Source organism: Scaptodrosophila lebanonensis, unplaced genomic scaffold (genome assembly GCF_003285725.1).
Source record: "Scaptodrosophila lebanonensis strain 11010-0011.00,11010-0021.00 unplaced genomic scaffold, SlebRS2 tig00000001-arrow-pilon, whole genome shotgun sequence".
Taxonomy (NCBI): domain Eukaryota; kingdom Metazoa; phylum Arthropoda; class Insecta; order Diptera; family Drosophilidae; genus Scaptodrosophila; species Scaptodrosophila lebanonensis.
The window spans coordinates 12,992,811-13,019,718 of record NW_022060529.1 but is presented as its reverse complement, the minus strand read 5'-3'; the positions used below and the strand labels follow the sequence as shown (position 1 = coordinate 13,019,718).

At 40.9% G+C, this 26,908-nt stretch overlaps 5 protein-coding genes across 5 annotated transcripts; 2 read left to right on the top strand and 3 right to left on the bottom strand.

Moving 5' to 3' along the window:
• Nucleotides 1–1,513: 1,513 nt before the first annotated feature.
• On the bottom strand, nt 1,514–5,265 carry LOC115628750. Its single transcript, XM_030524963.1, has 2 exons — nt 5,261–5,265; nt 1,514–3,108 (listed from the first exon to the last, which is right to left on the bottom strand). Exon 2 carries the CDS (start codon nt 2,974–2,976, stop codon nt 1,660–1,662), a length of 1,317 nt encoding a protein of 438 aa, XP_030380823.1. The 5' UTR covers nt 2,977–3,108; nt 5,261–5,265; the 3' UTR covers nt 1,514–1,659.
• On the top strand, nt 5,025–5,934 carry LOC115628757 (attacin-C). Its single transcript, XM_030524976.1, has 2 exons — nt 5,025–5,353; nt 5,416–5,934. The coding sequence occupies exons 1-2, from the start codon at nt 5,037–5,039 to the stop codon at nt 5,813–5,815; spliced, it is 717 nt and encodes a 238-aa protein (XP_030380836.1). The 5' UTR covers nt 5,025–5,036; the 3' UTR covers nt 5,816–5,934.
• Nucleotides 5,839–10,453, bottom strand: LOC115628742 (inner centromere protein A). Its single transcript, XM_030524950.1, has 3 exons — nt 7,514–10,453; nt 6,772–7,460; nt 5,839–6,713 (listed from the first exon to the last, which is right to left on the bottom strand). The coding sequence occupies exons 1-3, from the start codon at nt 10,397–10,399 to the stop codon at nt 5,939–5,941; spliced, it is 4,350 nt and encodes a 1,449-aa protein (XP_030380810.1). The 5' UTR covers nt 10,400–10,453; the 3' UTR covers nt 5,839–5,938.
• A 7,896-nt stretch (nt 10,454–18,349) lies between these two features.
• On the top strand, nt 18,350–19,097 carry LOC115634149 (kunitz-type serine protease inhibitor textilinin-3). Its single transcript, XM_030531722.1, has one exon. The coding sequence runs from the start codon at nt 18,509–18,511 to the stop codon at nt 18,860–18,862; it is 354 nt and encodes a 117-aa protein (XP_030387582.1). The 5' UTR covers nt 18,350–18,508; the 3' UTR covers nt 18,863–19,097.
• Nucleotides 19,098–23,474: 4,377 nt separating this feature from the next.
• On the bottom strand, nt 23,475–26,776 carry LOC115626110 (dymeclin). Its single transcript, XM_030521368.1, has 5 exons — nt 26,474–26,776; nt 25,243–26,419; nt 24,682–25,179; nt 24,193–24,315; nt 23,475–24,131 (listed from the first exon to the last, which is right to left on the bottom strand). The coding sequence occupies exons 1-5, from the start codon at nt 26,614–26,616 to the stop codon at nt 23,982–23,984; spliced, it is 2,091 nt and encodes a 696-aa protein (XP_030377228.1). The 5' UTR covers nt 26,617–26,776; the 3' UTR covers nt 23,475–23,981.
• Between the last annotated feature and the right edge of the window lie 132 nt (nt 26,777–26,908).

The following is a 26,908-nucleotide window of genomic DNA, read 5'->3' as shown; positions in this document are numbered from 1 at the left end:
AATGTTACAGCAGTCAGCGCAAATTGAGCAGCGCGATGGGCGATATGGGGCGGGACGCTCAACCGACGCAACTGACGCAAAACCGCATTCATTTATTTTTTTTTTTTTTTTTGCCATGGAAAGTTGCACGCCCCATGCAGCATTTTCGATTTGTACAAAATGCAAATGAAATTTCAAACGTCTCAGCTTACGCCCCGACTTGGGTTGCCCGTATGCGAGTCTGTTCTGCGAGGGGAGTGTGTCAGGGCAGTCGGGTTGGTGGAGTGTCGCTGGTGTCTGAAGACCAGCTTAATGAAATCGCCATATCCTCCACTCGAGTGTTTTTGTGTGCTGGTGCCAGCCTAGGGAAATGATTGATCACAAGCATCAATTTTCATGTTTATTGCTATGTTTTCGACAGCTCTTCGTTCTGAGCGAAGTTGGGCAAAGTTTACTTTAACTTTCCCCCATTTCAAGTAATACTCGTACGATTTTATAGTAATGGCAAGTTGTGGCCATGTGGCAATTAAATCAATTCTCAATCTCCGGCAATTTATGCTGCATTCACATCCATAGCAAAAACCTCTCCTGCCGTCGACTGCAGCTGAGCAAAAACGTTTATGAAAATGTCTGCTACATGTTTCGCTTACGCAAATAGAATGTTCGGCAATAAAATTCCATTACATGGCTCCAACAGTTTTATTTTTGCATTTGTGCAGCTTTAAAACTTAACCAAAAATTTGTTGCACACGCTCCAGGCGCAAGTGTATTAAAAGCCAGGCATCACGTGAGTGCATTTGTGTGTGAGCTGCTGCATTTTTAATGAAACTGGCTCGCTATGCCAGGCATTTAACGTTTACAGCCCACACTCACACTGCGTATGCGCAACGTAGACGTTGCAAACTCATTACTTGCTACCTGAATTTATTTTGCACTTAAACAGAATGTTTCAGGGCAGGCGCCTTATCTGCGACTCGCTCTGCTGTGTCTTGCCTCTGCAGATCCAAAACAGTTTGCCCGCACACACATCACCCATTTAAAGCTCTTCTGCCACAGCAAAGGGAAAATTGGGCTTAGTCTGTGGTTTGTAAGGCCAGATCCCGAATTTGTAAATAATCCTAAATTATCTGCAAATGATCCGAAACGAATCATATTTGTCTGCTCTGCAGTCCCTTGCTGTAAGCTGATCTCTTAATTTGAAAACTTGTTGCAGAATGTATTTGAACAGAAACGAACAACTAGGAAGACTCCTTGCTAGTAATTACCAAAATTTAATTGGTAAAATATTGAGAGATAGATTAGTACTAATTGATTTCATTTGATTTCAATTTCCCCGTTTTGCCTTTTTATTTAATAATCTAAAACCTTTAAATAAATGCATTTTGCAGCGTAACATTTCTCGGCTTCGACGTCCGTTAGGAACGACTTCGATAAGCAAATGGGGGGGCCACCTTTCCTCAAAGACGGGTACATATTAGTTTTTATGATTCTTTGGATTGGTTTGCACGAGAATGATTATAAAACTGCATATATATAAGGATACAAACTTTTAAAATGTCATACTACACAAGTACTTAATTTATTATTAAAGATTTAGGAAACAACTAGCTCCAATTTAAAGGTTTTGCGATATATCCACAAGCCAGAATAACATCCATTTTGAGGTAAGTTAATGAATGCTCAGATTAAAGCTGAAAGATGACTAACTGATGAGGCATAACGACATCGATCATGCCGCTGCGGCACGCATAGGAGCATAGGGTTATTCCCTCGTCCTGCATTAAGCAACCGCTCCTTTAAAATTTGCGAGGAAGTTGTAGTCATGGCGCTAGGAAAGTCATCATTTGGCACGAGCTGACAATTTTCTTCAAGACTGCTTGATATATCGGCATGGTGCCATCGTCTATTACAGTTTCCATTTGTATCTATCGAGCTGCAACTATACTCCAGACAAATTTCGGGTAGACATGACTTGTCTTGTGAATGTCCATAGCCACAATGTGCACATAGTTCGGCCTCGTTCTCATGAAATAGTTGTGTCTCTGAACTATCATCTGTGGGATTTCTAAAGTCCAGATTTGGTAATGATTGGCCGTAATTTGGTGGCACAGAGGCGACTTTAATGCAGCAACGCGGGCACTTTGGCAACGCCGGCTTGTTTTGCCTTTTCTTTTTGAGCCGCAAAGAGGTATTATTGTCGTCCACATGATTACAGCTTTCCAGCTCATTAAGGTACAGAATACTTTCCATACGCTTTGTCTGACGCGGAGCATAATACAATTGGTCAAGTTTTCGATGCCTATGTTTTCGCACTGTTTGCCTGCCCTCTCCCTGCTGGACTTTGCGCTTTTTCATTTCACATCTCAACTTGGCTTCTAAGACCCTTTTCTCTCTGCCTTTGAAAAACCAAGTCCAGTTGTCCACAATTTCATTTACATTACCCGTTGAGTAACGTGACTCGCAATCGAAAGTTGGCGGTTCATTTATGAAATGGGAAGAGTCGGAGAGTGCAGCATTGGAAAATCTATTTGAGGCTGAATACCCGGAAGTTAAGGTCGCCGACTCAATCGACTCGTGCTTCATAAAATTGTTGTGCTTGCAGCATTGGTCTGTCTGAAGCTCATTGTTAAATTGATTATCCTGCTTTAAGTCCCTGCCAAGTTGACTTACTAGCGTTATACCTCTCATCCGCGAAGTATAAGTAAAGTGTTTTGCTTGATTTATGACAACTTTGGCAGTTTCCAAACTTTCCGGTTGAGTGCATTTGTTTTGATGATCCCTCTTTATAACCGAACGTTTTTTAAGACCCACATAGTTTTCTGACAATGTCTTTTGCTTTCCATATTTATCAAAAGTTAGCTCCTCATCAACGTAATTTGGGTCAAAATATGTCCCTATTTGATTCATATCTGAGGTTTGTTTTGCAGGTCCCCATACCCATGTATTATGCACAGCTATTTTGGAGGTCTTCACATAGCTTTTCTCGCTATAATCCATCAGTTTACTTTTGATATTGTTGTAATCTACAAAACCATCTTCTGTCCCAAGTTGCTTTTTTGTGGAGTCATTATTGCTATAGAACGCCTCGTTGGTCTCTACAATTGGCTCTTTAAGTTGTTCCTCTAGATCCTCGCTAGTTTTGTTTTGAGCCGTTTGGGATACTTCAGAGATTTCTAGAGCTTCAATATTTTTAAAATCTTCTGCATCCAGCGCTGCATTTGCTTCGTTAATATCAACAAGTTCTGTTATTATGTTGTGGTCTTTCATGTTATCGCCTTCTTTCAAACAATTTTCTTTATCTATTTTACAATTTTGTTCCGCTCCTTCCACTGTAAAATCTCTGCTTCTCTTTAATACAACATTATTGGTTTGTGGTTTGTTTTTTTCGTTTAATTCCGAAACGCTCTTCTTTAATTTATATTTGGATGTTATATTTTTCTGCTTTATACCTTTCGTAATTTTGTTTTTATTTTTAAAAACTTTAATTTTCTCATTCGGTAGCGTTGGTTCTGACTTTGCCCTTTCCCTTCCAAGTCTTTTGCATGAAGTGGAACTTCTAATAGTTTTCAAATAATAATTACCAACCATTGGTCCAGCTGACATAGATTTTGATTTACGTGTTGCAGCTAAATTTGGGTTGTAGCTAACGCTAAGATGGTTTCCGGAGCTTTTTGGGGAAACAGCACAGTTTTCATCTATTTCATCATTTCTAAAAACAAATGAAGCCAAAGAAACTGTTTTAATTGTTTCTTTTCTAATGCCGAGCTTGCACTTTTGCGATTTTCTTAACTGTTTGGACTTTGTTTTTTCATTCAGAACTTTAGCTTTTTCCACCTTTCCTTTGGGCTCTCGCTCCACTATTTCTGGAGACGTCGATTTCATTTTTTCGCCTTTCCAAAATTGGCTTTTTGTTTTCCCTCCCTGGTCAGCAGTTTTTTTCCGAAGGCTTCTTGGCTTTATAATTTTCCTACAATGTTCCAGCTGCTTTATTTGTTCTTCCAATGCGACAGACTGACTCTCGAGCATTGTGTCCAATTTGTTCAAGACCCTGCATTGAGAGCTCTGGTGCAAAATTCGAATAGACCGGTCAAACTTTGTTGCGTACTTATCGACTATGTAGCGAGAAAGGATATGTTTGCCCTTTCGTCCTCGTTGTAATTGTTTTAGTAAAAGGCACAGTTTTTGATTTAAATGTTCCTTTTGCCGCAATTTTGCCGCTATACAATGTCGCTGTCTAGACAAGAATTTAAACCAATGTAAAAGCCATCTCTTGAACTGCAGAAGCATTTTCGCAACCGCTTTTAAATTGCGCTTATTCTTCGTTGCCTGACCTGTCTTTTCATTGGAGAATAGCCGATTTTGGATGTCCTGCAGCATCTTCTCACGCTTTTGATACATCAGTCGCAAACGTTCCAACAACTGCCATTCGTATAATTTCAGCTGCTTACAATGTTTTTTGATAATTTGTCCATGCGAAAAAATCTGCGCTAAACGATGCTCCAATGATAAACTCATTATTTTATGTACAAAAATAAAATGGAATTTCGACTGAGATTAAGAATTAATCAACGTACGATTTTTTATTACAAGTAAATGTTACTCGATGTGTGTTTTCTAATAAAAAATTGTTAAAATTGATGAAAGAGTCGTAGAGTAGTTTTTAGACAAAATTACAAACGATAAATTAAGCGAGAGTTTTCTCACTCTCTGCCAAGACCGGTTTGGCTTAAACGCAGACCGGCCAAGCGCAAACAGTCTTAGTCATATTCGAAACAGAAACAGCAGAAATAATGGGGCGAACAAACTTCATGAGGAAATCACCTGTGGGATTTTTATTCACAACACACAATTTTTAATCATTCACCGAATGCTGATAAGACAGACATTTGGGCATGAGATTGACCCAAAGATCCCGCTTTGTAAATCACTCGTCGCTTGGCACGCACGGGAACCCCAGCACAGAATCTGTTGCATTATCGCTACGGCTATATAAAACATCTGTCGAGCACGAACAGCATTATCAGTCTGCTTAGAGCTCAGAACAAGTACAATACAACATGAGGAACCTATTTGTTGCCATTATCGTTAGCATTGCTGTGCTCGGAGCCGTTGCCACGGCCATGCCACAACGTGTTACCGCCCAGCACCTAGTCTACTATCCACCACCACCGCCGCCACCAACCTATATACGTGTACGACGCCAATCGTTGGGCGGCTCATTGACTTCAAATCCTGCCGGTGGTGCCGATGCTCGAGTGGACCTGACCAAGGCTATTGGCACGGAACAGCACAATTTGGTGGGACAGGTATTTGCCGCGGGCAACACATTAGGAAAGGGACCCATTACCACCGGTGGCACTCTGGCCTACAATAAGTAAGTTGGGCAAGCACTCGATATTCCGGCCTTAGCTTAACCAGATCGATTTTTCCATATAGCAATGGCCATGGTCTGCAGCTCACCAAGACGCACACGCCCGGGGTGCGGGATAGCTTCACCCAATCGGCCAACGCCAATCTTTTCAACAATGGAGTGCATAAATTGGATGCCAAGGCGTTTGCCTCTCAAAATCAACTCGCCAACGGCCTTAAGTTTGAACGCAATGGCGCAGGCTTGGACTACTCGCACATCAATGGGCATGGAGCCAGTCTGACACACAGTAATATTCCTGGCTTTGGCAAGCAGCTGGAATTGGGTGGCCGAGCTAATCTCTGGCAATCGCAAGATCGCAATACCCGACTGGATTTAGGAGGCACCGCCTCGAAGTGGATGAGTGGCCCTCTGAGCGGACAAAAAGACTTTGGCGCCAATTTGGGCCTAACGCATTATTTTGGTTAATTTATTTATTTAAACTCGATTTATTTATACTTGTAAAAAACTGATTAACAATTATAGGATACTAAAGATATTTTGCAATTGCACTAAATAAAATATACATAAACAAACGCAAGAAGAAACATCTCAGAGCATATCCATAGGTTTCTGCTGCTGCTCCCTAAACAGTTCAGCTGTCTTGAGTAATTTGATGAACCGGGGCGAGTACTCTTCAGACAGACTGTGCTCAAATTCTGGATCGTTACGTGTCCTTAGCAGCACCTCCTGCAGCTGAGCATTGCGACGATTTCGTTCGACAGCATCTGCCATTTTTCGCAAATAGATAAGCTCCATTAGCAGCTCGTCCCGGACGCCGGCCACTGCACTCTGGTCCTCTTGAGGAAGGTCGTCGTACTGTCGCAACAACTTTTTCACAACTCGTGACTTTTGCTCGATTTTATTAGGATCCAGTGCCTGCACATCCTGATCGATATCCTCATCCAGACCACGCAATGAGTCCTCCCGCTTCTCGCGACATTTCTCTTGCTCCTCCATTGTCTTGACAATAAGATCGTAAAACTCCATGAGATCGGGTCGAAGAGGAATACAGGCACGTTGGTGCATCTGCTTGTCGATGATGTCACTGATGGCTTGCATAGTTTGTTTAATCATATCTTCGGCTTGTTGCATACGCTGCTCGTTGCTATCGCCACGTATCTGATATAGATTCTTACTTTTCTTGCGCATACACTTGCGATTCTTCTCAAGCACGCCCATCAAACGATCGAAGCTGGGATCATTGTTAACCATTTCAAAGACAGCTTCTACAATTTGGGCAGACATTTTGCCCGCTATCAATTTGTCAAAGCTGTCTGAGCAGGGCTCCTTCATGGTATCGTCGCTGCCACTTCGATGGGGAGGGCTAACAAAGATAATAAAATGAAGAGAACACTGCGCCAATGGCAATACAAATAACTTACCAGACGGCCATATACTTGTCCTCTTTAGCTGCGCTTTTCTCCTTTTCCTTAGCAATTTCTTTATCCTTATCCACCGCCTCTTGGTCTTTGACATTGCTTTTGGCTTTTTTTCCCTTATTTTTGGAATCTTTCTGTGTTGACTTTTTCGGCTTCTTTCCTCTTGCCTTTCGATCACGCTTATCAGATTTCTTGGACTTCTTAGGATCGCTTTCTGCAGCGCCTTCAGTCGCACGTGCCACTCTCTCCTCACCAGTCAGCTGGGCAAATTCCTCTGGAGTTACGTATAAATACTTACTGTCGCTGCTGTCGTCATCGCCAGAGTTCTCAAGACCCGGCTGCATGCTAATCGAGCCATTGCCAAAGAACTGTTTGGTCTTTGGATCTCCACAGACAGTGGCGTTCACGGTAACATTGAGCTTCATCATGTCCGGATTGTTGCACATATCATTATGGGGCTCAGTCGGTGCTAAACTACTGGCGGATCCGGCTGGCTTCGCAGTCGTGCTGGCATTTATTAAAGGTATGCAGTCTGGATTTATGGTAGTTGGTGATAAGGGTGAGGAAGTCATCTGTGACGGCGGCGGTGGGGATGATTGTGACGAAGGTGTCGACGCCGGCTGTACGTCTCCGGTGGCAACTGTCGATGTTGTGAGGCAAGGATCGGCTACCATATTGGGCTGAAAGGCGTTCTGAAAGGTCGAAATTGAATAGAAAGTTTGAAGATAAAGAATTTCTTAGCTACATTTCCATTATTCTGCTGCTTTCCCTGTTGCTGGGCCTTGTTGAAGAGTGGCTCAAAGTAACGATGGGAACCATACATGGTATTCTGGCGGTTGGGCAGTTGCACCTTATTCGCATTAAGATTGCCTTTATGGTTCATATTTAACTGCTGGTTATTTGGCTGTTGCTGTTGCACTTGTTGCCCCTGTTGCCCTTGCTGCCCCTGTTGCAGCTGCTGAGGCTGATGATTCTTCTGCAGCTTTGCGATCTCGTTTAGAAAGTTAGTCAAATTAAAGGTCGCCTTAAAATGCGATGGTGCTGCTTGCTGTGTTTGTTGCTGTTGTTGCTGTTGTTGCTGTTGTTGTTGCACGGGTAGTTGTTGCATTGGTTGCTGTTGCACGGGTAGTTGTTGCTGCTGTTGTTGCATTGGTTGCTGTTGCACGGGTAGTTGTTGTTGCTGCTGCTGCTGCTGTTGCTGAATCACATTGATGTTTCGATTATTTAGCATGGGGACAGCATGCTGAGCATTTACAAAATGATTCTCATCGTATCCACGGGAAAATCCATCCCAGTCATGCTCATCTTCCGTATCATCATCATAGCCTATCTGCTGTCGCTTCGGATACCCCGAATCTTCCACTTCACGGGCCACAACATCGTCTGCATGCATTGTCAGAAGCCCGTTCCCCAATGAGCCGAAAGGAACGCGATTGCCATTATGATCGTCCAATTCATCAAGTGGTCGGGCGATGCGTTTTGTTTTTGATTCACTTTCTGGACGTCTCTCATCAATGGATCGACGTTGACGTCGCCGCACCGAGGACCCACATTCTCCCTGGTTACTGTCCTGATCGCAGCTACAACGCTTTTGGCGGTGGAACTTACGTCGATATAACCGCCTGATGTGCCGTTTCCCACGCTCCTTATCGTTAAGGGAAATCTCATTTGCTAGCAACTTAACTACAGCATCAGGATTGAGCGATGTATTGGCATCCACTGACGTTTTGCCTAATAAAAGGATCTCATCCTTGTGCTCGAGTTTGGAATCCTCAACTACTGGCTTCACAACGTCCTCCTTAAGTTTTATATTTAGCTTAATAGCAGCATCAGAGTTTCCTTCGGAATCAACTTTCTCATGGTCCTCTGTCTTTGTGGCCACCTCACATGCATGAGCTTCGTCCAGAGATAAATTCTCATTCCCCGGCTTGATTTCATTTTCGATTTTGCTCATAGGCCCAGAAATTGGCTCATTGCTATTATTAAGCTCACTGCTACTTGACTTCCTTTCACCATCTATATTTTTGTCTACTGCCTTCGTTTTTTCAACCAAGTTGGCTTCGACCTGGCCACTCTCTTGTAGCTTACTTTCCGACTCCAACTTCACCGCAGAGTTACTATTGGCTATTGCTGAATCGTGTTCCACATTTTCTATCTTGATGTTACCTTCCAGCTTAATGGGCAACTCCAACTTGGCCGGATTTTCCAATTTGATGTCGTCAGTTTCTGATTTGACGTTTCTCTCGATTTCCCCCTTTATTTCCGGAGCTATTTTGCCGTGTTCTTCGAGCCCGGAAGCTGGCGCAGCTTCTTTACCTTCCTCCAATTTTAGGTCGGCTCTGGTGTTCGGCTCTCGCTTAAAACGCTCGAAGTCGGCAGCAATACGCTTAATACGAGCGTAGTCGGGAAGCTGTTGATTTGTCGGGGTCTTGAACTGTTCGTAATTTGGCATCAGAAAGTCATAGCCTTGTTGTATCTCAAAATCAGGGTTCTGCGAAGAATCCATAGAATTGTCTGGCATAGTGTCTATAGTCTGCATGTTACCCAAGCTATCGTATTGTGGCAACATTTGATCCATACCTGTATCTTCAAATTCTCCTTGCTGCTGTCTCTCATGCTGTTCTTGTTCGAGTGCCATGTTCCGTTCCCGCCTCTTAATCATATCATCGACATATTGCAGACGTCGGTTATCTATCAGCCCATTACTAGGCAGCGATGGACCCAAGCCTTTCCGCATTAGGCGATGACTGGTCTTCAACTTAATTTCGTTCATAGGGTTAAAGCCTGTACTCCGTTTGTCCAAGTTGCTTGAGGGAAAGCGGGCCATCTTTGTGCTTTGCTGCTCCGAAGCTTCCTGCTCCATTTTGGACAACTTGTAGTTGGCCTCGTGCGATAAATTGTTCTTGATTGGTTCAAAATTCTTTTGTGGCATGTGGGGATAGTTAAGTCGAGCCATTGTTTGCTCGTATACGCCATCCGGCACAACGCCATCTTCGAATGTAGGCGCATTCGATTTCTTTTCGCTTAGCTCCGTGTTAGTTCCTTTGTCAAACTTACGCGGCTTGTAATCGTCCGCATGTAGTACTTGCTGTATACGATTTAGCTTTATGTCCAAAGGGGAGGCGTTGCCATCATAGCCGCCTTTGCGATCCGTGGGCATTCGCATTACCATTGTGTCCACTGGCTGGTCCTTGTACTTTTGCTTCACCTTAGCCAGCTCTGTATTCTCCATCGCCCTGGAGTAGTCACTCATCGTATTTTTATTCTTTTTACATGCACGCTCCGACTTGTCGTTTGCACTCACGCCCGAGTCTGCAGCAGCCGCCTGAAAATTTTTAAACCAAGCATCGGCAGCGTTTTGCAACGATTTGTTCTCATCCTCTGTTCCACCTTCATTCGGCTGAGCAAAACTTGCCAGCATGTCGTCAATGGTGTTACGTCTGTGCCGAAATAGTTGATCACTTTCCCGATTCATCTGGCCATATGTGGGCTTAATACCGTGGAGCTCCAACCGCGCATCCTCAACAGCTCGCTGAAAGCTGCGTAGCTGCTCGCCATCGTCCTCTTGCGTGGGCAGCGAACTGCCTCCACTCAAAACCATCAGCGTCCACCACAATTGCAGAAAGATCATGACTAGCCAGCAAAGTTTTGTTTCGTTACAAAATAAACATATCTATATCAAAATCGATTGACTTAAAACCCTTGTACAAATTGTAACACTCTGGGGCATTGCGAAAGAAGTTAAGTTCTATACTGAGGATCATTTAAAATGCCTTCGAATTGAATGGATTTGACACCAGTGCGTTGCACAAATCCAACTCAGGTAGATAGTACGAGTACCCTTTTCGAGTCTTCTAGCACAAATCATTGTTAGCCAAATTTCTTACTTAATTCGAGATGTAAGAGAAGAGTCTATATGGATATTAATAAAAGTAATCAAATGTAGAGAAATTTGATCTGATGTGCCTCTCCGTTTGGAGATCTGTTGAAAAGACAGATATTATAGTAAGTACATACTTAGGTAGCCCACCTCTGGTTCTTGCTCACCCTGCATTCGAAGGGAAAACGGGTGTTATAAAATCCTTCTTGTTCAGCATGACCATTTTTTCCAGGCATGCTCGTCTTTTAAATTAAAAATTCTACCAATTAATAATAATATAAATGTTGGAGCGACTGACTCGCTTTTATTCTTTTTAGGGAAATAATATCTGTGTTTCTCTTTGTACATTAATGCGAGCTTAGCTGTGGAGGTGCACTTCATGTTAATAAATAGAATACATATCTGCTTTATCAACTCTGCGAAAATATCAGCACTGATTATTTCCCAATTCGAAGTATAATCAATGCAAATTATCTCATCTGCATCAAAAACAAAAACGGGCAACATGTCTTCTCTTCCATTAAAGTCGTTTCTCCTTCTGCCACCCGAAGGGTCTCCCCACAAGTTCCCTTGAATTTCATAACATTAATTTCATATTTAATTTAAACATATTGTAAATATTTCATTGTATATTTACATAGATTTAAGTGTTTCCTATAGATGTGTACCTATGGACAATATTGGTGTTCCATATTAACTTGCAACTAGCTTAAGCTGCCCTATTGATAGCAGAATACTAGTTTAATAAGTTGTAAATAATTTATTTTTTTTATAAAAAACAGTTATTTTTGCTCAAATATGAAGTATATACATACCCATTACATAATTAGTATTGAACTTCTTTTGGTATGGCAGCCAATAGTTTAATAATATGCTCTGAGTACTGTATAAGAGTATATTATATATTACATTATATATACAAGTATATTCCTCACTTTTGATTTAGCAATTTCTAGAAATTGAATTAAATTTGATCTTGGTGGCGCTTTGTTTTTGCCACCTCGAGTGCACTGATTGAGTTTTCATTGAGCAACAGGCGTCTGTATAGGATACCTGCACCTCAGACCTCAGGAAAAGTTGCGACTGACATTTTGTACGCAAAACTTTGACAAGGCGCTTTCGCTCCTGATAAGAGCGCGTTGTCTGCCTGCCAGTCTTGTTGGCTCCTAGGCCAAGCCATTGTGCAAGCTCTCCATGGGCTGCGCCGCCGACTTCCGACATGCGACGCCAACTGACAGCATTTGCTGTTGCCAGTACGAGGACGCGTATGTATTACAGTTGCTGTTGCGCATGTTTAACATGAAATGGTTTTTGTTGGCAATTCAACAACGGCCCCTGCTCCATGTGGCGCAAGTCTGGGCTGCCTGCCCCGGCATTGTTTGCGCGTGCCACGTTACATTTTCAATGTAAATCAAATTTTTGTTTTATGCGAAACTTTTGCAAAACTGTCGTAGGCGCTCCCGTACAAGGGGACGTACGTATGCGCAACGACAATAACATTTCCTATTTCCGACTGTATGTTGTTCTGTGGTGCCTGCGAGTGTGTGGGTCTGCGATAACGCACACACGCCCACACGCCCACCCACACACGAGCGACTCATTGTCAATGCAACAATGCGCTTCGCAGCATAATTGAAAATAATCAACATGCAGAGTTAACAAAACTAATGTTATTAGCTCGCTTTAGATTGAAAAGTTTTGCGGCTTAGCTGCCGTTTATATCTATAAACGATACATTGTGAACGTATAGTAGATGCTCTACAAGTACAATGCCTACAATGTATGTGGGCATTGTCTTTACCTCAAAGTTTGCAGCGCCCCAAAGTTGGTAGCTATAGTACAACAATATCTACTTTTTGCCTAATGCAGCCTTGTCACGATGTCTTCTAGCGAAAGGAAAAAAGGAATAATGAAAGGAACAAACAACTAAAAACAAAAACGATGCGACATGACAAAGAGAAAAACCTTTTCGGACAGATGTCTGTCGTCCGGCAGGGACAAACATGACAAGGCACGCGCCATTAGTTCGGGTAGTTTATACTCGTATTTCTTTCTTTTCTCCTTGCGCGTTTTCTCCTTGCGCGCTTTTGAGTAAAATATTATGTTACCACTAAACTTTTTCAGCATTTATTGTAGTTAATGCTTTTGTTGCAATTTTAGCCAGCGGCTGGACCCGAAATAAATATAAAATGATATGTAAACTTATTCAAATGCACTTCTGCTCATTTTTGCCTTTGCATATTCAAATAGATACTTGTATTTGTACGTCTAGGGTTGCCACACAAGCAATTCATTAAGCATGCTTCACCCCCAGCGCCAACCCTATCCTATCATGTGCAATGTTGCAATAGAAAATTACTGACAAAATGCCCGACAGTTTACGAGCCGCAGACGCAGACACAAAAGCGGCAACAAACGCCAGCCACCGACCATCGAGCAGCAACCACACGTTTTTTGTCGAGAGCCACACACGGTGAATGGCAGCATATTTACTACTTCAGAACATTTCATTTTATTGGTCTCGAAATGAACAAATGGCGCACACGCTTCGACAGAACACAAACTCACAAATACACAAACACACAAACACACACACACACACACACAAATAATGTACACATACAAGCAAAATGTTTCCTTGCAAATTTTTGCATAATTTATGAGCGCAACAAAACGGCAGCAGCACATGAAGCACAAGGCCACGACTCACAGTCCTGGCCAAGTGATTTAAATGCAATTGCATTGAAACTCAGAGCTGTGGTGGCAGAAAGACCAAACAATTTTCGAGCAGTCGAACCTGCTGTTCATAAAAATGGGCATTTGTGCCTAAGACGTTGCTGCATCTATCGCCGATGCCTTTTCGCTAGCTTGGTCATTTTTTCAGTGACCAAGGTGTTGAAATGTTATGTAGCATCAAATAGAAACTGAACACTGGTTTGCCTCTTATTGCCGGACTAATCCAAAATACTTTGTCGGGTCTGTCACCACCCTTTGGGTAGATTGTAAAACAAAACGCAACATCATTCAGCCATCGATACGCAATAAAAAAAATAAAAAATTAAAAAACAAGTCTCTCAGAAAATTAACATACATATGTATGTATGTATTTATTGCCTATAAACAATAGTCTTTTATGTTTCTACTACATATGTATATAATTATTTGAATCGCAAAATCTATTTGTACAATACAATACAATACAATACATTGTATTATATATGTCCACTTAAGAGACATTGCAATATTTTCTGTGGTTGTGTCAGTGTGCAGAGCATTGGTCACAAATGTCATTTATTTGTTCGCTACGTTTCCGAAAGACACTACAACTTCAGTACATTTTAAAAACGAAATTTATGTGACATGCTGCGCCACTTGATCAAATTAAATAATCATGAGCTCTAAATAAAATCGAATTTGCCTGACAAGGAGAACAAGGAAAACAGTGGACACTTTAAAGAACTTATAGTTGCAGATGCACAAGTCCAACTTCGATATCTTTATTATTAATTTTTGCACGTTGCAACAACCCTAATTAGTCAAATGATTAACGTTGGCTATAGTGCCTTCTAATAGTCTCGCACGTGCTCTTACTGCCAATTCAGTTCATCTAAAGCCCATAAACAAATCATATGCACTTGCACAACTATAAAAAAAAAGCATTTGTGCCATGCTTGTATGCACAATTTACTCCAACACAGGACAACTACAACCTTTTGCCTTCCGCTTAAGAATTTTTTGCTGCCTGTCCTGCCATTACCAACCATTGCCTTCTTTGCGCTTTCTTTGCTTGCTCTGCCTTTGAGTTTCTTTTTGGCAATTTTCCATATGCAACACGCAACAGACGTTTTTATGTTCTGTGTGCGCCGCACATAAAAAAATAAACGAGCCAACGTGAAGTCAGCCAAAAGGGCGGCAGTAAGCAGCCCAAATAGCCAGGACAACAGTCGGCATCAACAGTTGCCGCCAATGCCATGGCCAGGGGCCAAGAAGGGCGACAAAATAACGAATGCGTAAAAGTAGACGACGAAAAAATAAGCTGACCGACCAGCCAGCCAGGAGTGGAAGTCAATTATCGAATTAATTTAGTTGCTTGTGACCTGACTAGATGGCGTTAGGGTTTTTATGAGCGCATAAATGTGAATGCTCATAGAAATGGCGCATGGTGGTGTGTGGATGGTGTGGATGGTTTGGATGGCTGGCCGTCAATTCGTGCGACTAAAATGAAATTACAATTGTGTTTCAGAAGTGCCAGAGACTGGGAAACCCCTATTTACTGGTATACTCTGGTACATATGGATGTGTAAAGTGGTGAGGAGCGTGGCTGAGAAGGGGCTTCTTTCTGAATTCCCAATTAATTAAATTACTGTATAAATGACATTTTTTCCACATAAGGCATGCACTACCGCACACACACACACTCACGTATGTGTGCGCACGCAAATTAATAAACGCCCATCTGCATGACCAGCGATTGCAAAACGGCAGCAACACCCATGTTGTTGGCGTCGGCAGCTCTTGTAATTGATGCGTTAATCCGCATATTGACAGCGGTTTTTGTGGCGGCTTTATGGAATATGCCGCCGTTGACTCCCATGCCCATACCCTTACCCGGCCAGTGGCGCAGACGGCCAGTTAAAGGATTATGCACTGCGTGTTTTTGTCATGTTCGCCCCATGTTTCGCATGCAGCCAGGCTAAGTAATTTAATTACATTGCAGCCACAGAATTATTCCAATATATGCTTTATTGGCCGCCGACACTGACGCTGACGCCAACGCCGCCTCCGGCAGATGCGTCTGTTGTCAAAATTGTATTTAATTTGTGCTCGTGTTGTTGATACGTTAGATGTAAACGTGCAAGAAAATACATTTACTAGATTTTAGAAAATCGCTCTAAATCTAAAACGCAATTGAGCTTAGAACAATTTTCTGAAATACTACGCTTTGTAATAGTTTAAAATTGTTTAAAAATGAGTGCACAATAAATATAGATATAATTCTGCATCAAAATTACGATAAAAGAAAGAACTCTTCGAAACATAATTCCTAGTTTGATGGCTTTAGAGCGAAGAGCTCTTGCTTGGAATAAGATTTAGTAGCTTCTGTGCTGCCTAAAAGTATGCAGAGATTTCCTGCTCAGCTTGAACGTGTCTGTGCGGCGCATCTAACGTTTAGTTCGCGCTTCTGGAGGGTAACATTTATCTTATCGCCACACACATGCTGCACACTATGTCACGTGTACAAGTGCGTGTATGTGTGGCTGTGTGTGTGTGAGTGTGTGTGTGCTGCGCACTATTTTTCAATTTATTACGCGCACATAACAAAACTTTATTGTTAAGCTTGCCCTGCCGCAGTTCAATGCTCATAGGGAATTTGCCAATGTGACGTGCATTAGATTGCCAATGTGTGCCCCATATGAGTGGCTCCGTGTGTGTGCGTGTGTCTCTCTCTCTGTATGTGTGTGTGTGTGCGAAAGATGATGTATGTATGTATGGATATGAGTGTGGCAGAATTAGCTAAACACACACAGGCGATGCCTGGTAGTAATGTACACATCCACCTCCTGTTGTAAGCATCAGGTGCTTGTCGTTTGTTAACGGATTTATGCGGCAATAATAAAACTTGCCAACTAACTGCGTGCCAAATTGATTTATGTGAGAAAACAATGCGAAACAGACAGAGCCAAACACCCACAGCTTTGTATTGGCAAAGTTGCCTTACGGTAAAAAAAAAAAAAAAAAATAGCCGCGGAAACTTTTAATTTTCTAAATGTATCTCGCCCCTGCTCGAACCTGATACGAGTATTACGATAACTGCACACGCACATAAAAAACGTGTCCAACTGGAGAGCGCTAAAAAAGGCGCACTTTGCCGCCGGCGACTGGCCATGGCAGACAGCAGACGGCAACACTCAAGAGGAGCTGCAATTTAATGCTACACCAAACGTAAAAACGGCAAAATTATGACCAAAATGAGAATTTAATCGAAATACGTGAGCGGAAAAATGAAAATTTGACTGCAACTTGGGAACGAGATGTTGCAGCAATAGCGGCGAAAGCAACATCTTCGTCTATTCGCCAAAGCAGGCACTAGCAGGCAGCATCAGCATCAGCAGAAGCAGAAGCAGCAGCATAAAATGCGAAGTGCAACCTCATGCAATTTTCATCATGGCCACAAAGAAAGCGACGAAGAGCTGTTCTTTCATCCTCGGCATCATCAACACTGCCACCGCTGCTCATGCGTTTCTGTTACCTTGACGCCCGCTCAGTGGGCGTGGCTGACAGTCAGCAGCGACAGCAACAGCCCAGGCAATTGCACAAATTAATGTCTTTGGCGCTGACGGCGCTTACAACTCCACGGCTTTCGCACTCCTGGAGAACTGTTGCACGTTTGCCATGCGCACGGATCTACGCGGCAGGAGCAATGGTAGAGATAACACTGCAAGGAAAGTCCACAGGCCACCAACGACTTTGCAGCAGACAATTCTCAAATGAGTCAACAACAGTAAACTTGTTTATTTTATTAGCGCCGCATTCTGTTTTCTTCTTATAAGCCAAGTTCACGATATATTTCTATAAAGTGGCAGGCAGAGGCAATCATCATATTTTGCCAAAGTACAAACTTAAAATATTTAAGACACCCGAATCACTCTTGAAGTGGACGTTACATCATGATACATGCAAAGAGTGTTTTACACGTTCTTTAACTTTACAACCCTTTTTTAATTTGTTTTATTTTGTAGGTTTTATGAGCGTAAGCCTTTATGGCAAAACACATTTGCAAATAGTCATATTTTACGGCGAAACATTATACTTTCATAGATAATAAAAGCCCATCCAACTTACAGAATACAAAATCTAAGACAATTTAAATGGTTTTACAATAACTTCATTAGCACATCCAGTCGATTGGAGAAACTTTTTTAAAAATTAAATAAAATATTTTTATTTTTATCTACATATGTTATTATATACATACATGTGTAATACATTTGAGCAAATACAGGCAATTACCAAATTCTTAAAAATGTAAAATCAAGACTGAAAAGGGATATAAATGCTGATATACTGTTTTGTAGTAACTAACTGCTCCACTTTTCCAAGTTTAAGACTTGCAATTACTTATTAAACTAATTTTAAATAAAGTTGCAATTAAAAACAAAAAATGTGTGGAATCGTTTACTCCAATCCATAATATAAGTTTTGAGTATTTGTTTTATTAAAATTCACTTCATTCACTGATATTTCCATACGTGTTTTCAGCATCAGATATTATTAAAAATGTATGGCTTGTTAATATGATTTAAATAAACATGTCAAAATTGAAAACAAAATTTTCAGCCAACACATTAATGTGAGTCATTGTAATAATAACTGTAAAATTGATTCAGAAAAAAATAATTTATTTTATGTAACCCCCAAACTAATAAATCATCAGCCTGAAAATATCACTTTTACAATTTCAAAAATATATTTGTAAGGCTACGCAAAAGTTTCAAGTCGGCGGTTACTTTTGATAAAATGAATACTGCAAATCATCTGGCAACGCTTGGTTCAAAATCGAACAAGAGCGACTTGGGCGAAAAATGAGTTATAGCGAGCTGAGCGATCGATAGTTGGCGTTGACGCTGCGAGCCAACAGTCACGTTCCTTGTATAAAACATAAAGCAACTCTTGAAATGCAATCAGTTGGTTGCCGCAAGCCGTCAGGTGAACAAGAGTCCCGAGTAGAAGTCGAAAGTGAAAGAAAGCTGAAAGAAAACGCAAATAGAAACCCGAAACTCGCGTCGAATATTGACAAACAATTGCAAGTTGTTGGAGTGTGTGTGTTTAAAGTGCAGAACGAACATTGTCCAGCCCACCATGTACGCCCCTTCATTAAAAGTCTTGGGCATTGGCGGTCTATTGTTGTTGGCCCTAACCCTGCTGCTGGCGGTGCCACCAAGCCAAGCGCGTCCCATGGATCTGTATGACGATGTGAGTGACTTTTTTGACGCCATCTCACTGGACGAGGTAGCCAACACCGGTCGCAATACGCATCCCGAGCAGTTCTGTCTGATGCCAGCACGCAAGGGCGTCTGTCGGGCCCTTATACCGCGCTGGCGCTACGATCCGGAGCAGAAGAAGTGCGTCGAGTTCAAATTCGGCGGCTGTGATGGCAATGAAAACAACTTCCCCAGCTACAAGCAGTGCATGGCCACCTGCGAAGGCATGTAGGTTGTGGAGAATCCTCTGCTGATCGACCTCGTTGAGGGTCCAGCGTTGCCAAAGGCGCGTGTTTTTCCCAGACCCTTCCACTGGAGCTGGGAAGGCAGCATTTACATTTACGCCCATCACAATCATATAATTATAAATACCGATTTTTTTACAAAATAATATTTATACAGTTTTGTAATGTCATTCATCATATGGTTTAGTTTCTAAGGCGCACAGCTGTACTTACTGTGGTGTTCAAAACACACACTTAGCATTAAGTTAATGTGATAAATTTTATGCTGAAATAAAGAACTTTTATACAAGACCTTACCACTTAAAGTGATTTTGTTTTCTGATGTTTTTTTTATTTCACAATCATTCTTAAACATATATATACATATAGGACATGTAAAATATGTTAAGTTCTGCTCATTTCATTAATTCTTTCCACAGAAAGTATAATTTTTTTCTGAGTAAATCAATTTATTAAATCAAGTTATTTAATTCCAAACAAAATCATTCAAACAATATTAATTACCGGAATCATAAAAATCGACCTCTCCATGTACAATTTTATATCAAGCCTAGCTCAACACATTATAAATTTTAAAACATACGAATATGTATCGTCAATAAGGTTTTGCTGAAATAGGCTGTGAACAATTTATTTTGTAAAATAACTATAACATTTGCTTATAAGGAACAAACGAGGGATATATTTCGGTTCTGATTGCGCTTTTGGAACGGTCTAAGAATTGAATTTATATTCATTAACGGTTTTAACTGAAAAATTATCTTCAAAATAAAAGCTCTTGGTTGTGCTGTGTTTTTAAACATTATTATTTCACCTTCCCGGGAGCTGGTAAATAAAACAATAAATCAATATGAGAACCGAAACTGTTTCGGTTTTAATTAACCGTTTTCGGTCTTAGAAAATATATATTTTGGTTCCGGTTCCGTCTAAAATATTGAATTGAATTTCATTTTAAAAAAAATCATCTCTGAATAATCTGTGGACATCATGATTTATGTTTAACTGCAAGTATTCAATAAGATAATACATATGTAAATTAACTCAAATCTGAATCGTCACCTTCATTGCACATGAATGAAATAAATGTCTTGCTATGTACAAATATGTCATTGAGATTTGTATTTATTAGGCGATATTAAATATACAATTACATAGCCGCAGCCGCAGCCACAGCCAAGCCCGACAAATGCGTTTCATTCATCATCGCTCGCCCCGATGTCAAACTACAACTTTCATTATAGATTTCACTTGGAAATTGCCCAAGTATGCATCTAGAAATTTCCAGCATACATAGCAACCGATCGGCAGTAAACAGACTGCCCAATTGGCAAATCAACAAACAAATGCAAACAAGATCAGCATTTTGCAAAGGTCACTGACGATGACTACGTCAAACGGCGCCTAGTTGGGTCTAGGCAAACCACTATGACGCGAGCGGTAAAAATACGCACAAACACTTCAGGCCCACAAAAAAAAAAACCGGGCCAAAACTACATAGTATAGCCGACAAAAAAGATGAAATAATAATATAGTCAACAAGCAGGTAAACATAAACAATTGAAAGGTGCCAATTTATGTTAAATAGATATGCAGTAAAAATCACAAATTCGCGCTGGCACACAACTTAACAATATGCATAATTTTACTGCTATCTGTGTGTCTGGGTCTCTTCAAGTCGAATTGGAGACATAACGAGGGCCGCTGGGACAATAGCTGCTCAAGAGATAGGCTGGCATTTTTGCATTTTACCATTTTTGTCTTGGCTTCAGGCCAAGTCAAGTCAATTCAAAACAAAACAAATTTTTACTTAATGTGCGGGCTAACGTTTGATGTTCGCTTTTGTACGTTTGTATTTATGTACGAGCATATGTATCTATGTACTAGTGTGAGTACGTTGGATCAATGACCGGCAAGCCAATCGAAATGCGGGCCCACTAGCTGTATAACTATTGCCGTTAACAAATTGCAACATCACCATCTATGGCTACCGGCGACCGGCAGCTAATGCGCTGTTTTCTGTTGTTTTATTTTTTTGCTCTAAACACAAAATTTATGTCATAATTTTGTTGTTAGTTTTATTAATGCACAATGGGGAGGCAAACTTTGCACAATACAATTCGTAATTTGTAATTTGTAATTTAAAGATATCGAATGCGAATGCGAAAAGGCGCCAGCTTCAACATATTTGGTGCGCACGTTTTGTGCAAGCAGCCGTTAGTCTCGCATTTGGTCTTTGGCTTTGGGGCGCATGCGCAACATCGAAACAAATTCGAGGGAAGTCGAATTCGAAAACATTTTCGCACGCAAGCGCAGCGGCGCGTAATTGGGTTGCGAACTTGGCTAACCGCGATGGCGACGTTGACCGTTCTAGAGCATTCTACAGACTTGTATACTCGTACTTAGTATGCATACGTATGTGTGTATGTATGTATGTACATATATTACACATGTATGTATGCTCGTAATTTTCAAATTCATGCCATTCGACAAGCGAATGTTGTTGCAACGTCAACGCCTGATACATGCATGTATGTATGTGTGTGTATGTGTGGATGTTGTTGGGAAATACTTAGCCCAGCAAATGAAAAACAAATAGACAACAAAATGCAGGCGCTAAAAGTCAATAAACTTTTTTAACCTGCATATGCGCCGACGGCAACAACAACAGCCACAAGAACTGCAATAGTACCAACCCAGTCAGCATCGAATGCATCGAATTGCTACAAAAACAACAAATTTTGAAAAAATGTTGAGGCAAAATTAATTAAAATGCGCTAAGCGCACGCAGTCACCCAATAAAAACAACAACAACAACAGAAAAACAACAACAATAGCAACATACCGTGCGAAAATCAAATGAAAATTTTCCGCATTCACCAAAAGCAGCAACAACAACAAGCATACGCATCGTAAGCAGCTTCAATATATACATATACATACATATGTATATAAAAAAAAGAAATAAACAATAAATATAAATTAATTTTATTAGTTGGTATTGCTTTTCATTTTTGCTGCTATTTGGTTTGTTTATTTAAAGCACGTAGCACGCGCAAACTGAAAACTGCAAATTGCAATAAAACACCAACAACAACAGCAAGAGCAACAAAAAGTCAGCCAACCACAATTAAAAACCCAATGTTGTTGTTGCAGTTGTTGTGTTGATTGTGCCTCTATGTCTATTTTAAAGCCAGAGTGCTCGACTCCGCATCGAATGTCAATGAACCTCGCGTGGTAGGCAGTAAAAGTCCCTTCTTTGTCCCATTGTTGTGGGTTTGTTTTTTTTTTTGTCAGTCACCGCAACGGGGGGAAATAACACAACATACTTATACTTATTTTTGTTGTTTTTTCTGCTGCTGCTGTCCTATAGTGTGCACAGTGTAAATATCTGCCTTCATGAGCAAAGATCAATGGACGTCGCCAAATGGACACGATGACGTTTTAACTGTTCAGGAGCTGAAGACAACCTCTTGCACATATGCCATGGCATGGGCGTCGCTAGGATCTTATTTGCGAGAGTCAAGAATGTTTATATCTCTAATCTCCCTGAAATGGCGTCAAAATATGATTTGGGAAAAAGGAAACAAAACAAAAACAATTAATTGACTTCCCTTAACAATTTACCAAATTTCTTAAAAATTTATAATAAAATGATCGATATATCATATCATAACTAAATTGTAAATCACATAATCAGAAATTGTAAATCTGTTTGATAATTTTCTTCAAATCAATTTTTGCAAATCATTTAATATCTGAAATATATCCTAATAAAAATAAAATGAACATATTTATTGAATCAATTTATTTATTCAATAACTATTTTTTATAATCTGCGATCTGTTCAAATTCAGAAGAGTCTAGTCTTCAGACTATAATCGTCTAATCGTAACAGACGGAACGGTGCTTCTCCTACCCTTTAAATAAATTTTTCATTAATTTACGATATACTACTTCAAAGATAAGATAGTACGGAATCTTTACTCTATAAAGCGTCAGACTCATTATTATGAAAAATATTTTGATGTCAGATACAGTGGATGAGTATATATTCGGGGCAGCTGAAGATAATTTTATCAAGAAGTGAGGGTGTCAAGTCTCAGAAAAAAGGAGTTCTACTCTTATAGGCAGAGCTTGCATAGTTCAACATACTTGTATAATATTTTTCACGTTCCGTTCACGCAAACCTATTATACGAATAGTGTGTACTCGTTTAGCCTTTCAATAGTATTAAGAAACCACAAAGCCAACTCAATATCACGACTAGCCAGTTCTAGTAATCAATCAATAACAAAAAAGCAACTATAAATGCTGTGACTGACGATAATTAATGTTCCAAATCATCGACCATAAAATAATACTCTCCATAATGGTCCCTTATTTACTGCAGCACAACAGTCCAACTATTAAATACCCTCTACCCATCCTTTTCATCGCCTCAGCCATTTATCCAAAATAAACTTTGCTCTTCCAATCATTCCTATTGAAGACAGCATGATCGACTCAGTCATTCAGTAAAATACAAAGCCCCTGACTTGCATTCATCAGTTTTGTTAATATTTAATTTATGAATTTTCCAATTTCTAAATACAATAATAATTTATATATTAAACTAACATACACTGTGTAAATATATATATATATATAATATGTATATATATTTTGTTTATTTAATATGTTTTGTATAGTTGTTGATTATTACAATCGTTTGATAGGCGTTTGGAGCTTAACATTTTCTTCACTATATACTCGTTTGTTTGTAATTAGCGTAGCAAAATAATTATTTTGTTATTATCTTGAACATTTCCCATATGGATTTGTTTAAAACTATGATAGGTAATAAGTATTTTTTAACATGTATGTTTTTTATCGTCAACGTACAAGCTGCTTAAAGTGTGACCTTTTGGCTTCAATCAGTGTGTAATTTGAAAACAGCGCACAACTACCACGTATGCCAACTGTTAAATAAATATTTAGAATATAAAGGGCGCAGACTTAAACGAAAAGTATGTGTTTGTGTGTGCATGCTCCAGCAAAAAGCTGAACTTTTTCATATTGCAAATTAAAGTGAATCCTTCCGACCACAATCCGTGTATGGGGCCAATATTAGCAGGCAATATCTGTTGTGACACTTTTGATGCTCTCGGAGCTAAAGTGTACACAGCCGTACTTGCAGACCAACGTCCAGACATATGGAATGAAAAACTCCTCGGGTGCATCCTCCTCAACATATTTAAACTTAAGGTCGGGAAATTTCTGCAGCAAATTTTAAAATGTATTCGATTTAAAGCTATAGTACATAATGCCAGGAGCTTACTCTCAATCGATCGCTGGACCATTGGCTAGCGCCCTTTGATATCACTTCTAGCACTTCATTAACGCCAAGCTCTCCCCGTTGCTCCTGCACGCGTTGCAGTCGAGACGAGAAGAATCCAACAACCTGTAAGATATATACCACAATTTACAGATTGATCAGATTTTGGGCGCATTTCTGAGCAATGGGCTTCTACTAAGCCGCCTAACTAAGCAAAAATTCAAAACTAATGTATATATTTAGGGGAATTAATAATGCTGAGGAATCGTGCTTCTTAACAATATGGATTGGAAAATATTCTGGCTAAGTTTTCGGATTGTATTGCTTATATCTGCACTCTAAACAAATTTCTTACTTTTCCAATGTGACTTACGAGCATTTGAAACACGCAAATGGTTTTAGTAACAAATTTTTTAAAACAATAAACCATTTGGAAACGCTAAATTTACTAAGTTCTTAATCTAGGGTAACTTTTAATTGAATTCTACTCACCATGTCAATGTTCTGTATAACATCTTGAAAGGCATGATGACTGCGGAAGCCCTCGAAAACGCTGCGCTTGTACAACAATGTATAGACCAAATTGGGGCAATAGACAAGCTGGTTGGTCAGACAGGAATTTAGAATTTCCAATACCATGCGCAGCACCTCCTCCAGCACACTGAGATCCTGCATCATATCCTCAGGAGTGGTGGATACATTCACGAAGACGGCACTATCGGCAGGCTCCTTCAATTGCGCATCCAGGCGCGTATGCTTGCGTGCTAGCGTTTCAAACAGCGAAACTAGACGCTGAGCAACATACGGGTGAAGCGCTCGGAAGTGGCCGGACATGTTGGCCAAAGCGGCCAAGCAATTCGTATGCAAGTACTTGTCGCGCATTTTTAGCATGTTGTACTGTATGGTGCGTATGACGATCAAAATAAGAATGCCACCAAGCGATATTTCCGATATTGTGCGCTCTGTATACCACGTGATGTTCTTTAGCATCTGTAATGGGCAAAATGTGATAAAGAGAAGCGTATCAAATGTCGGGCAAAATTTATCACTCACAATTGTGTGCACGTTCTTGTTAAAGCCTTCGTCTTCGCTTAGAATTAGCAGTACAATGAGGGACATATAGATGTGATGCGAATTGCTGTCTGGTGCGTTGTATAGAGTTTGCAATATAGGAATAACTAACTGTTCCAGATCATTCTGCTGCATGACAAACCGATAGAAACGCTCATTGCGATGAAGCAGCAGGTAGAGCAGTAGCGTGGCCTGATCGATGGTAACAATGCGACAGAGCGTGTCATAGACTGCCGAGAAATCTATTTGGAAGGAAACAGCCTGACTGCCCTCCTTCGGCGAATCCTTGGAATCTGCACAGCTAAAAAGACTCGTGCGATAGGCATTATCTTGGGCCGTGTAGTGATTAGTGAGGACCAGGATGAGAAGCAGGCTCTGATTAGCTAACGGATAGTGTGTTCGAAACTGCTGTGAGAGCTCTGCGCCAGTAGCATTGTTCGCCTTAAGCACATCCTGCTGTTTGCGAAACGTGAACATGGACAGCAGTGACTCGGCAATGCCAAACACAAAGGAGCCTGCTGAACTGGACCCAAACATGGTGTGCGGCACCTCAACCATGCGCGACACAAAATGCAATAGCGCAGACATCAACACATTAGCATGCTGGCACTTGTAAATGGTTCGAAAGACGATGGACTTCTCCGTTGGCTGTTGTGCAAACAGATGAACCGACAGCAGTGTGATGATGGAGTTGACTGCCTCCATATGCAGGTGATAAGTGAACTCCTTGACAGGTATCACAACAATAAGATTCACTAGCGCATCAATAAAAGTCTCGAATTTCGCCCCATCTACAATAACCGGAGGCCCCAACTTTTCCGTAGCTTCAATGGCTATAGTTGCGCTTTCGGGTGGTGCAGACGGCTGTTCCTGCTCCGCCCGTAACATGTCCTCGCTGGGCATAGCCTCGAAATGCTGCAACAGTTGAAACTCCGAGCCCGTCTCATTAATATACTTCACGAGCGTCCGTATTATGAAGAGCGCATTAAAGGTCTGCCACACATGCATATTACTCTCTTGATCTGACAGTGACAACAGCTCGGTGGCCTTCTCTAGAAACACAGTAATCAACGAGCCAAAGTTTCCCGTCTTCAGATTATTGCTTATGAACGATTGACACAGCGACTCTAGCCGCGAGTCCAGATTCAGCTGATCTTGGCTGTAAAGGGCATAAATTGCGAGTCAGCCACCAACAATGCGAAATACAACTTACCTGTTTTCCGGCATGACAATGTTGTAGTTGAGCAAGCCGTTCCAATAGGGCTCGTCATCAGCAGCTATGTGCCTCCTCCCAACGAGGCGGCACAGCAAATCATTGGAAGCCAAATCGGCATTTCTGCTTACGTTGATGCCCATTTCCTACTTAAATGTGCTCGATGACGCCGACCACGAACTCTATGCACTCGGCTCCTTGCTTAGCAGATATGTATCCCGTTTACCGCATTTGTTGTGCTGTTCTACAGCGAGGACACAATTTTTTTCGGTTCAAAAACAATAACAATTCCCTGTCGGTGGCACGGGCACGTCATCCATTTGTAAGGTTTTTTTCATCATATGGTAATGTGGGTGCGTTCATCAACACTGGGCATGCGACAGGTGGCAACTCTGGACGTACCATATGATTACAATTTGTTTTGTTTTGCTTCGG

What these genes read in the sequence shown, in the direction of transcription:
- LOC115628750 (XM_030524963.1), bottom strand. Translation starts at nt 2,976, where the DNA reads ATGGATTATAGCGAGAAAAGCTATGTGAAGACCTCCAAAATAGCTGTG.
- LOC115628757 (XM_030524976.1), top strand. Translation starts at nt 5,037, where the DNA reads ATGAGGAACCTATTTGTTGCCATTATCGTTAGCATTGCTGTGCTCGGA. An exon ending in GGCACTCTGGCCTACAATAA is followed by an intron (nt 5,354 to 5,415) that starts GTAAGTTGGGCA and finishes TTTTCCATATAG; the next exon opens with CAATGGCCATGGTCTGCAGC.
- LOC115628742 (XM_030524950.1), bottom strand. Translation starts at nt 10,399, where the DNA reads ATGATCTTTCTGCAATTGTGGTGGACGCTGATGGTTTTGAGTGGAGGC. An exon ending in AGCAGCAGAATAATGGAAAT is followed by an intron (nt 7,461 to 7,513) that starts GTAGCTAAGAAA and finishes TCGACCTTTCAG; the next exon opens with AACGCCTTTCAGCCCAATAT. An exon ending in GACAAGTATATGGCCGTCTG is followed by an intron (nt 6,714 to 6,771) that starts GTAAGTTATTTG and finishes TATCTTTGTTAG; the next exon opens with CCCTCCCCATCGAAGTGGCA.
- LOC115634149 (XM_030531722.1), top strand. Translation starts at nt 18,509, where the DNA reads ATGTACGCCCCTTCATTAAAAGTCTTGGGCATTGGCGGTCTATTGTTG.
- LOC115626110 (XM_030521368.1), bottom strand. Translation starts at nt 26,616, where the DNA reads ATGGGCATCAACGTAAGCAGAAATGCCGATTTGGCTTCCAATGATTTG. An exon ending in TTATACAGAACATTGACATG is followed by an intron (nt 24,316 to 24,681) that starts GTGAGTAGAATT and finishes TATATCTTACAG; the next exon opens with GTTGTTGGATTCTTCTCGTC. An exon ending in GGTCCAGCGATCGATTGAGA is followed by an intron (nt 24,132 to 24,192) that starts GTAAGCTCCTGG and finishes AATTTGCTGCAG; the next exon opens with AAATTTCCCGACCTTAAGTT.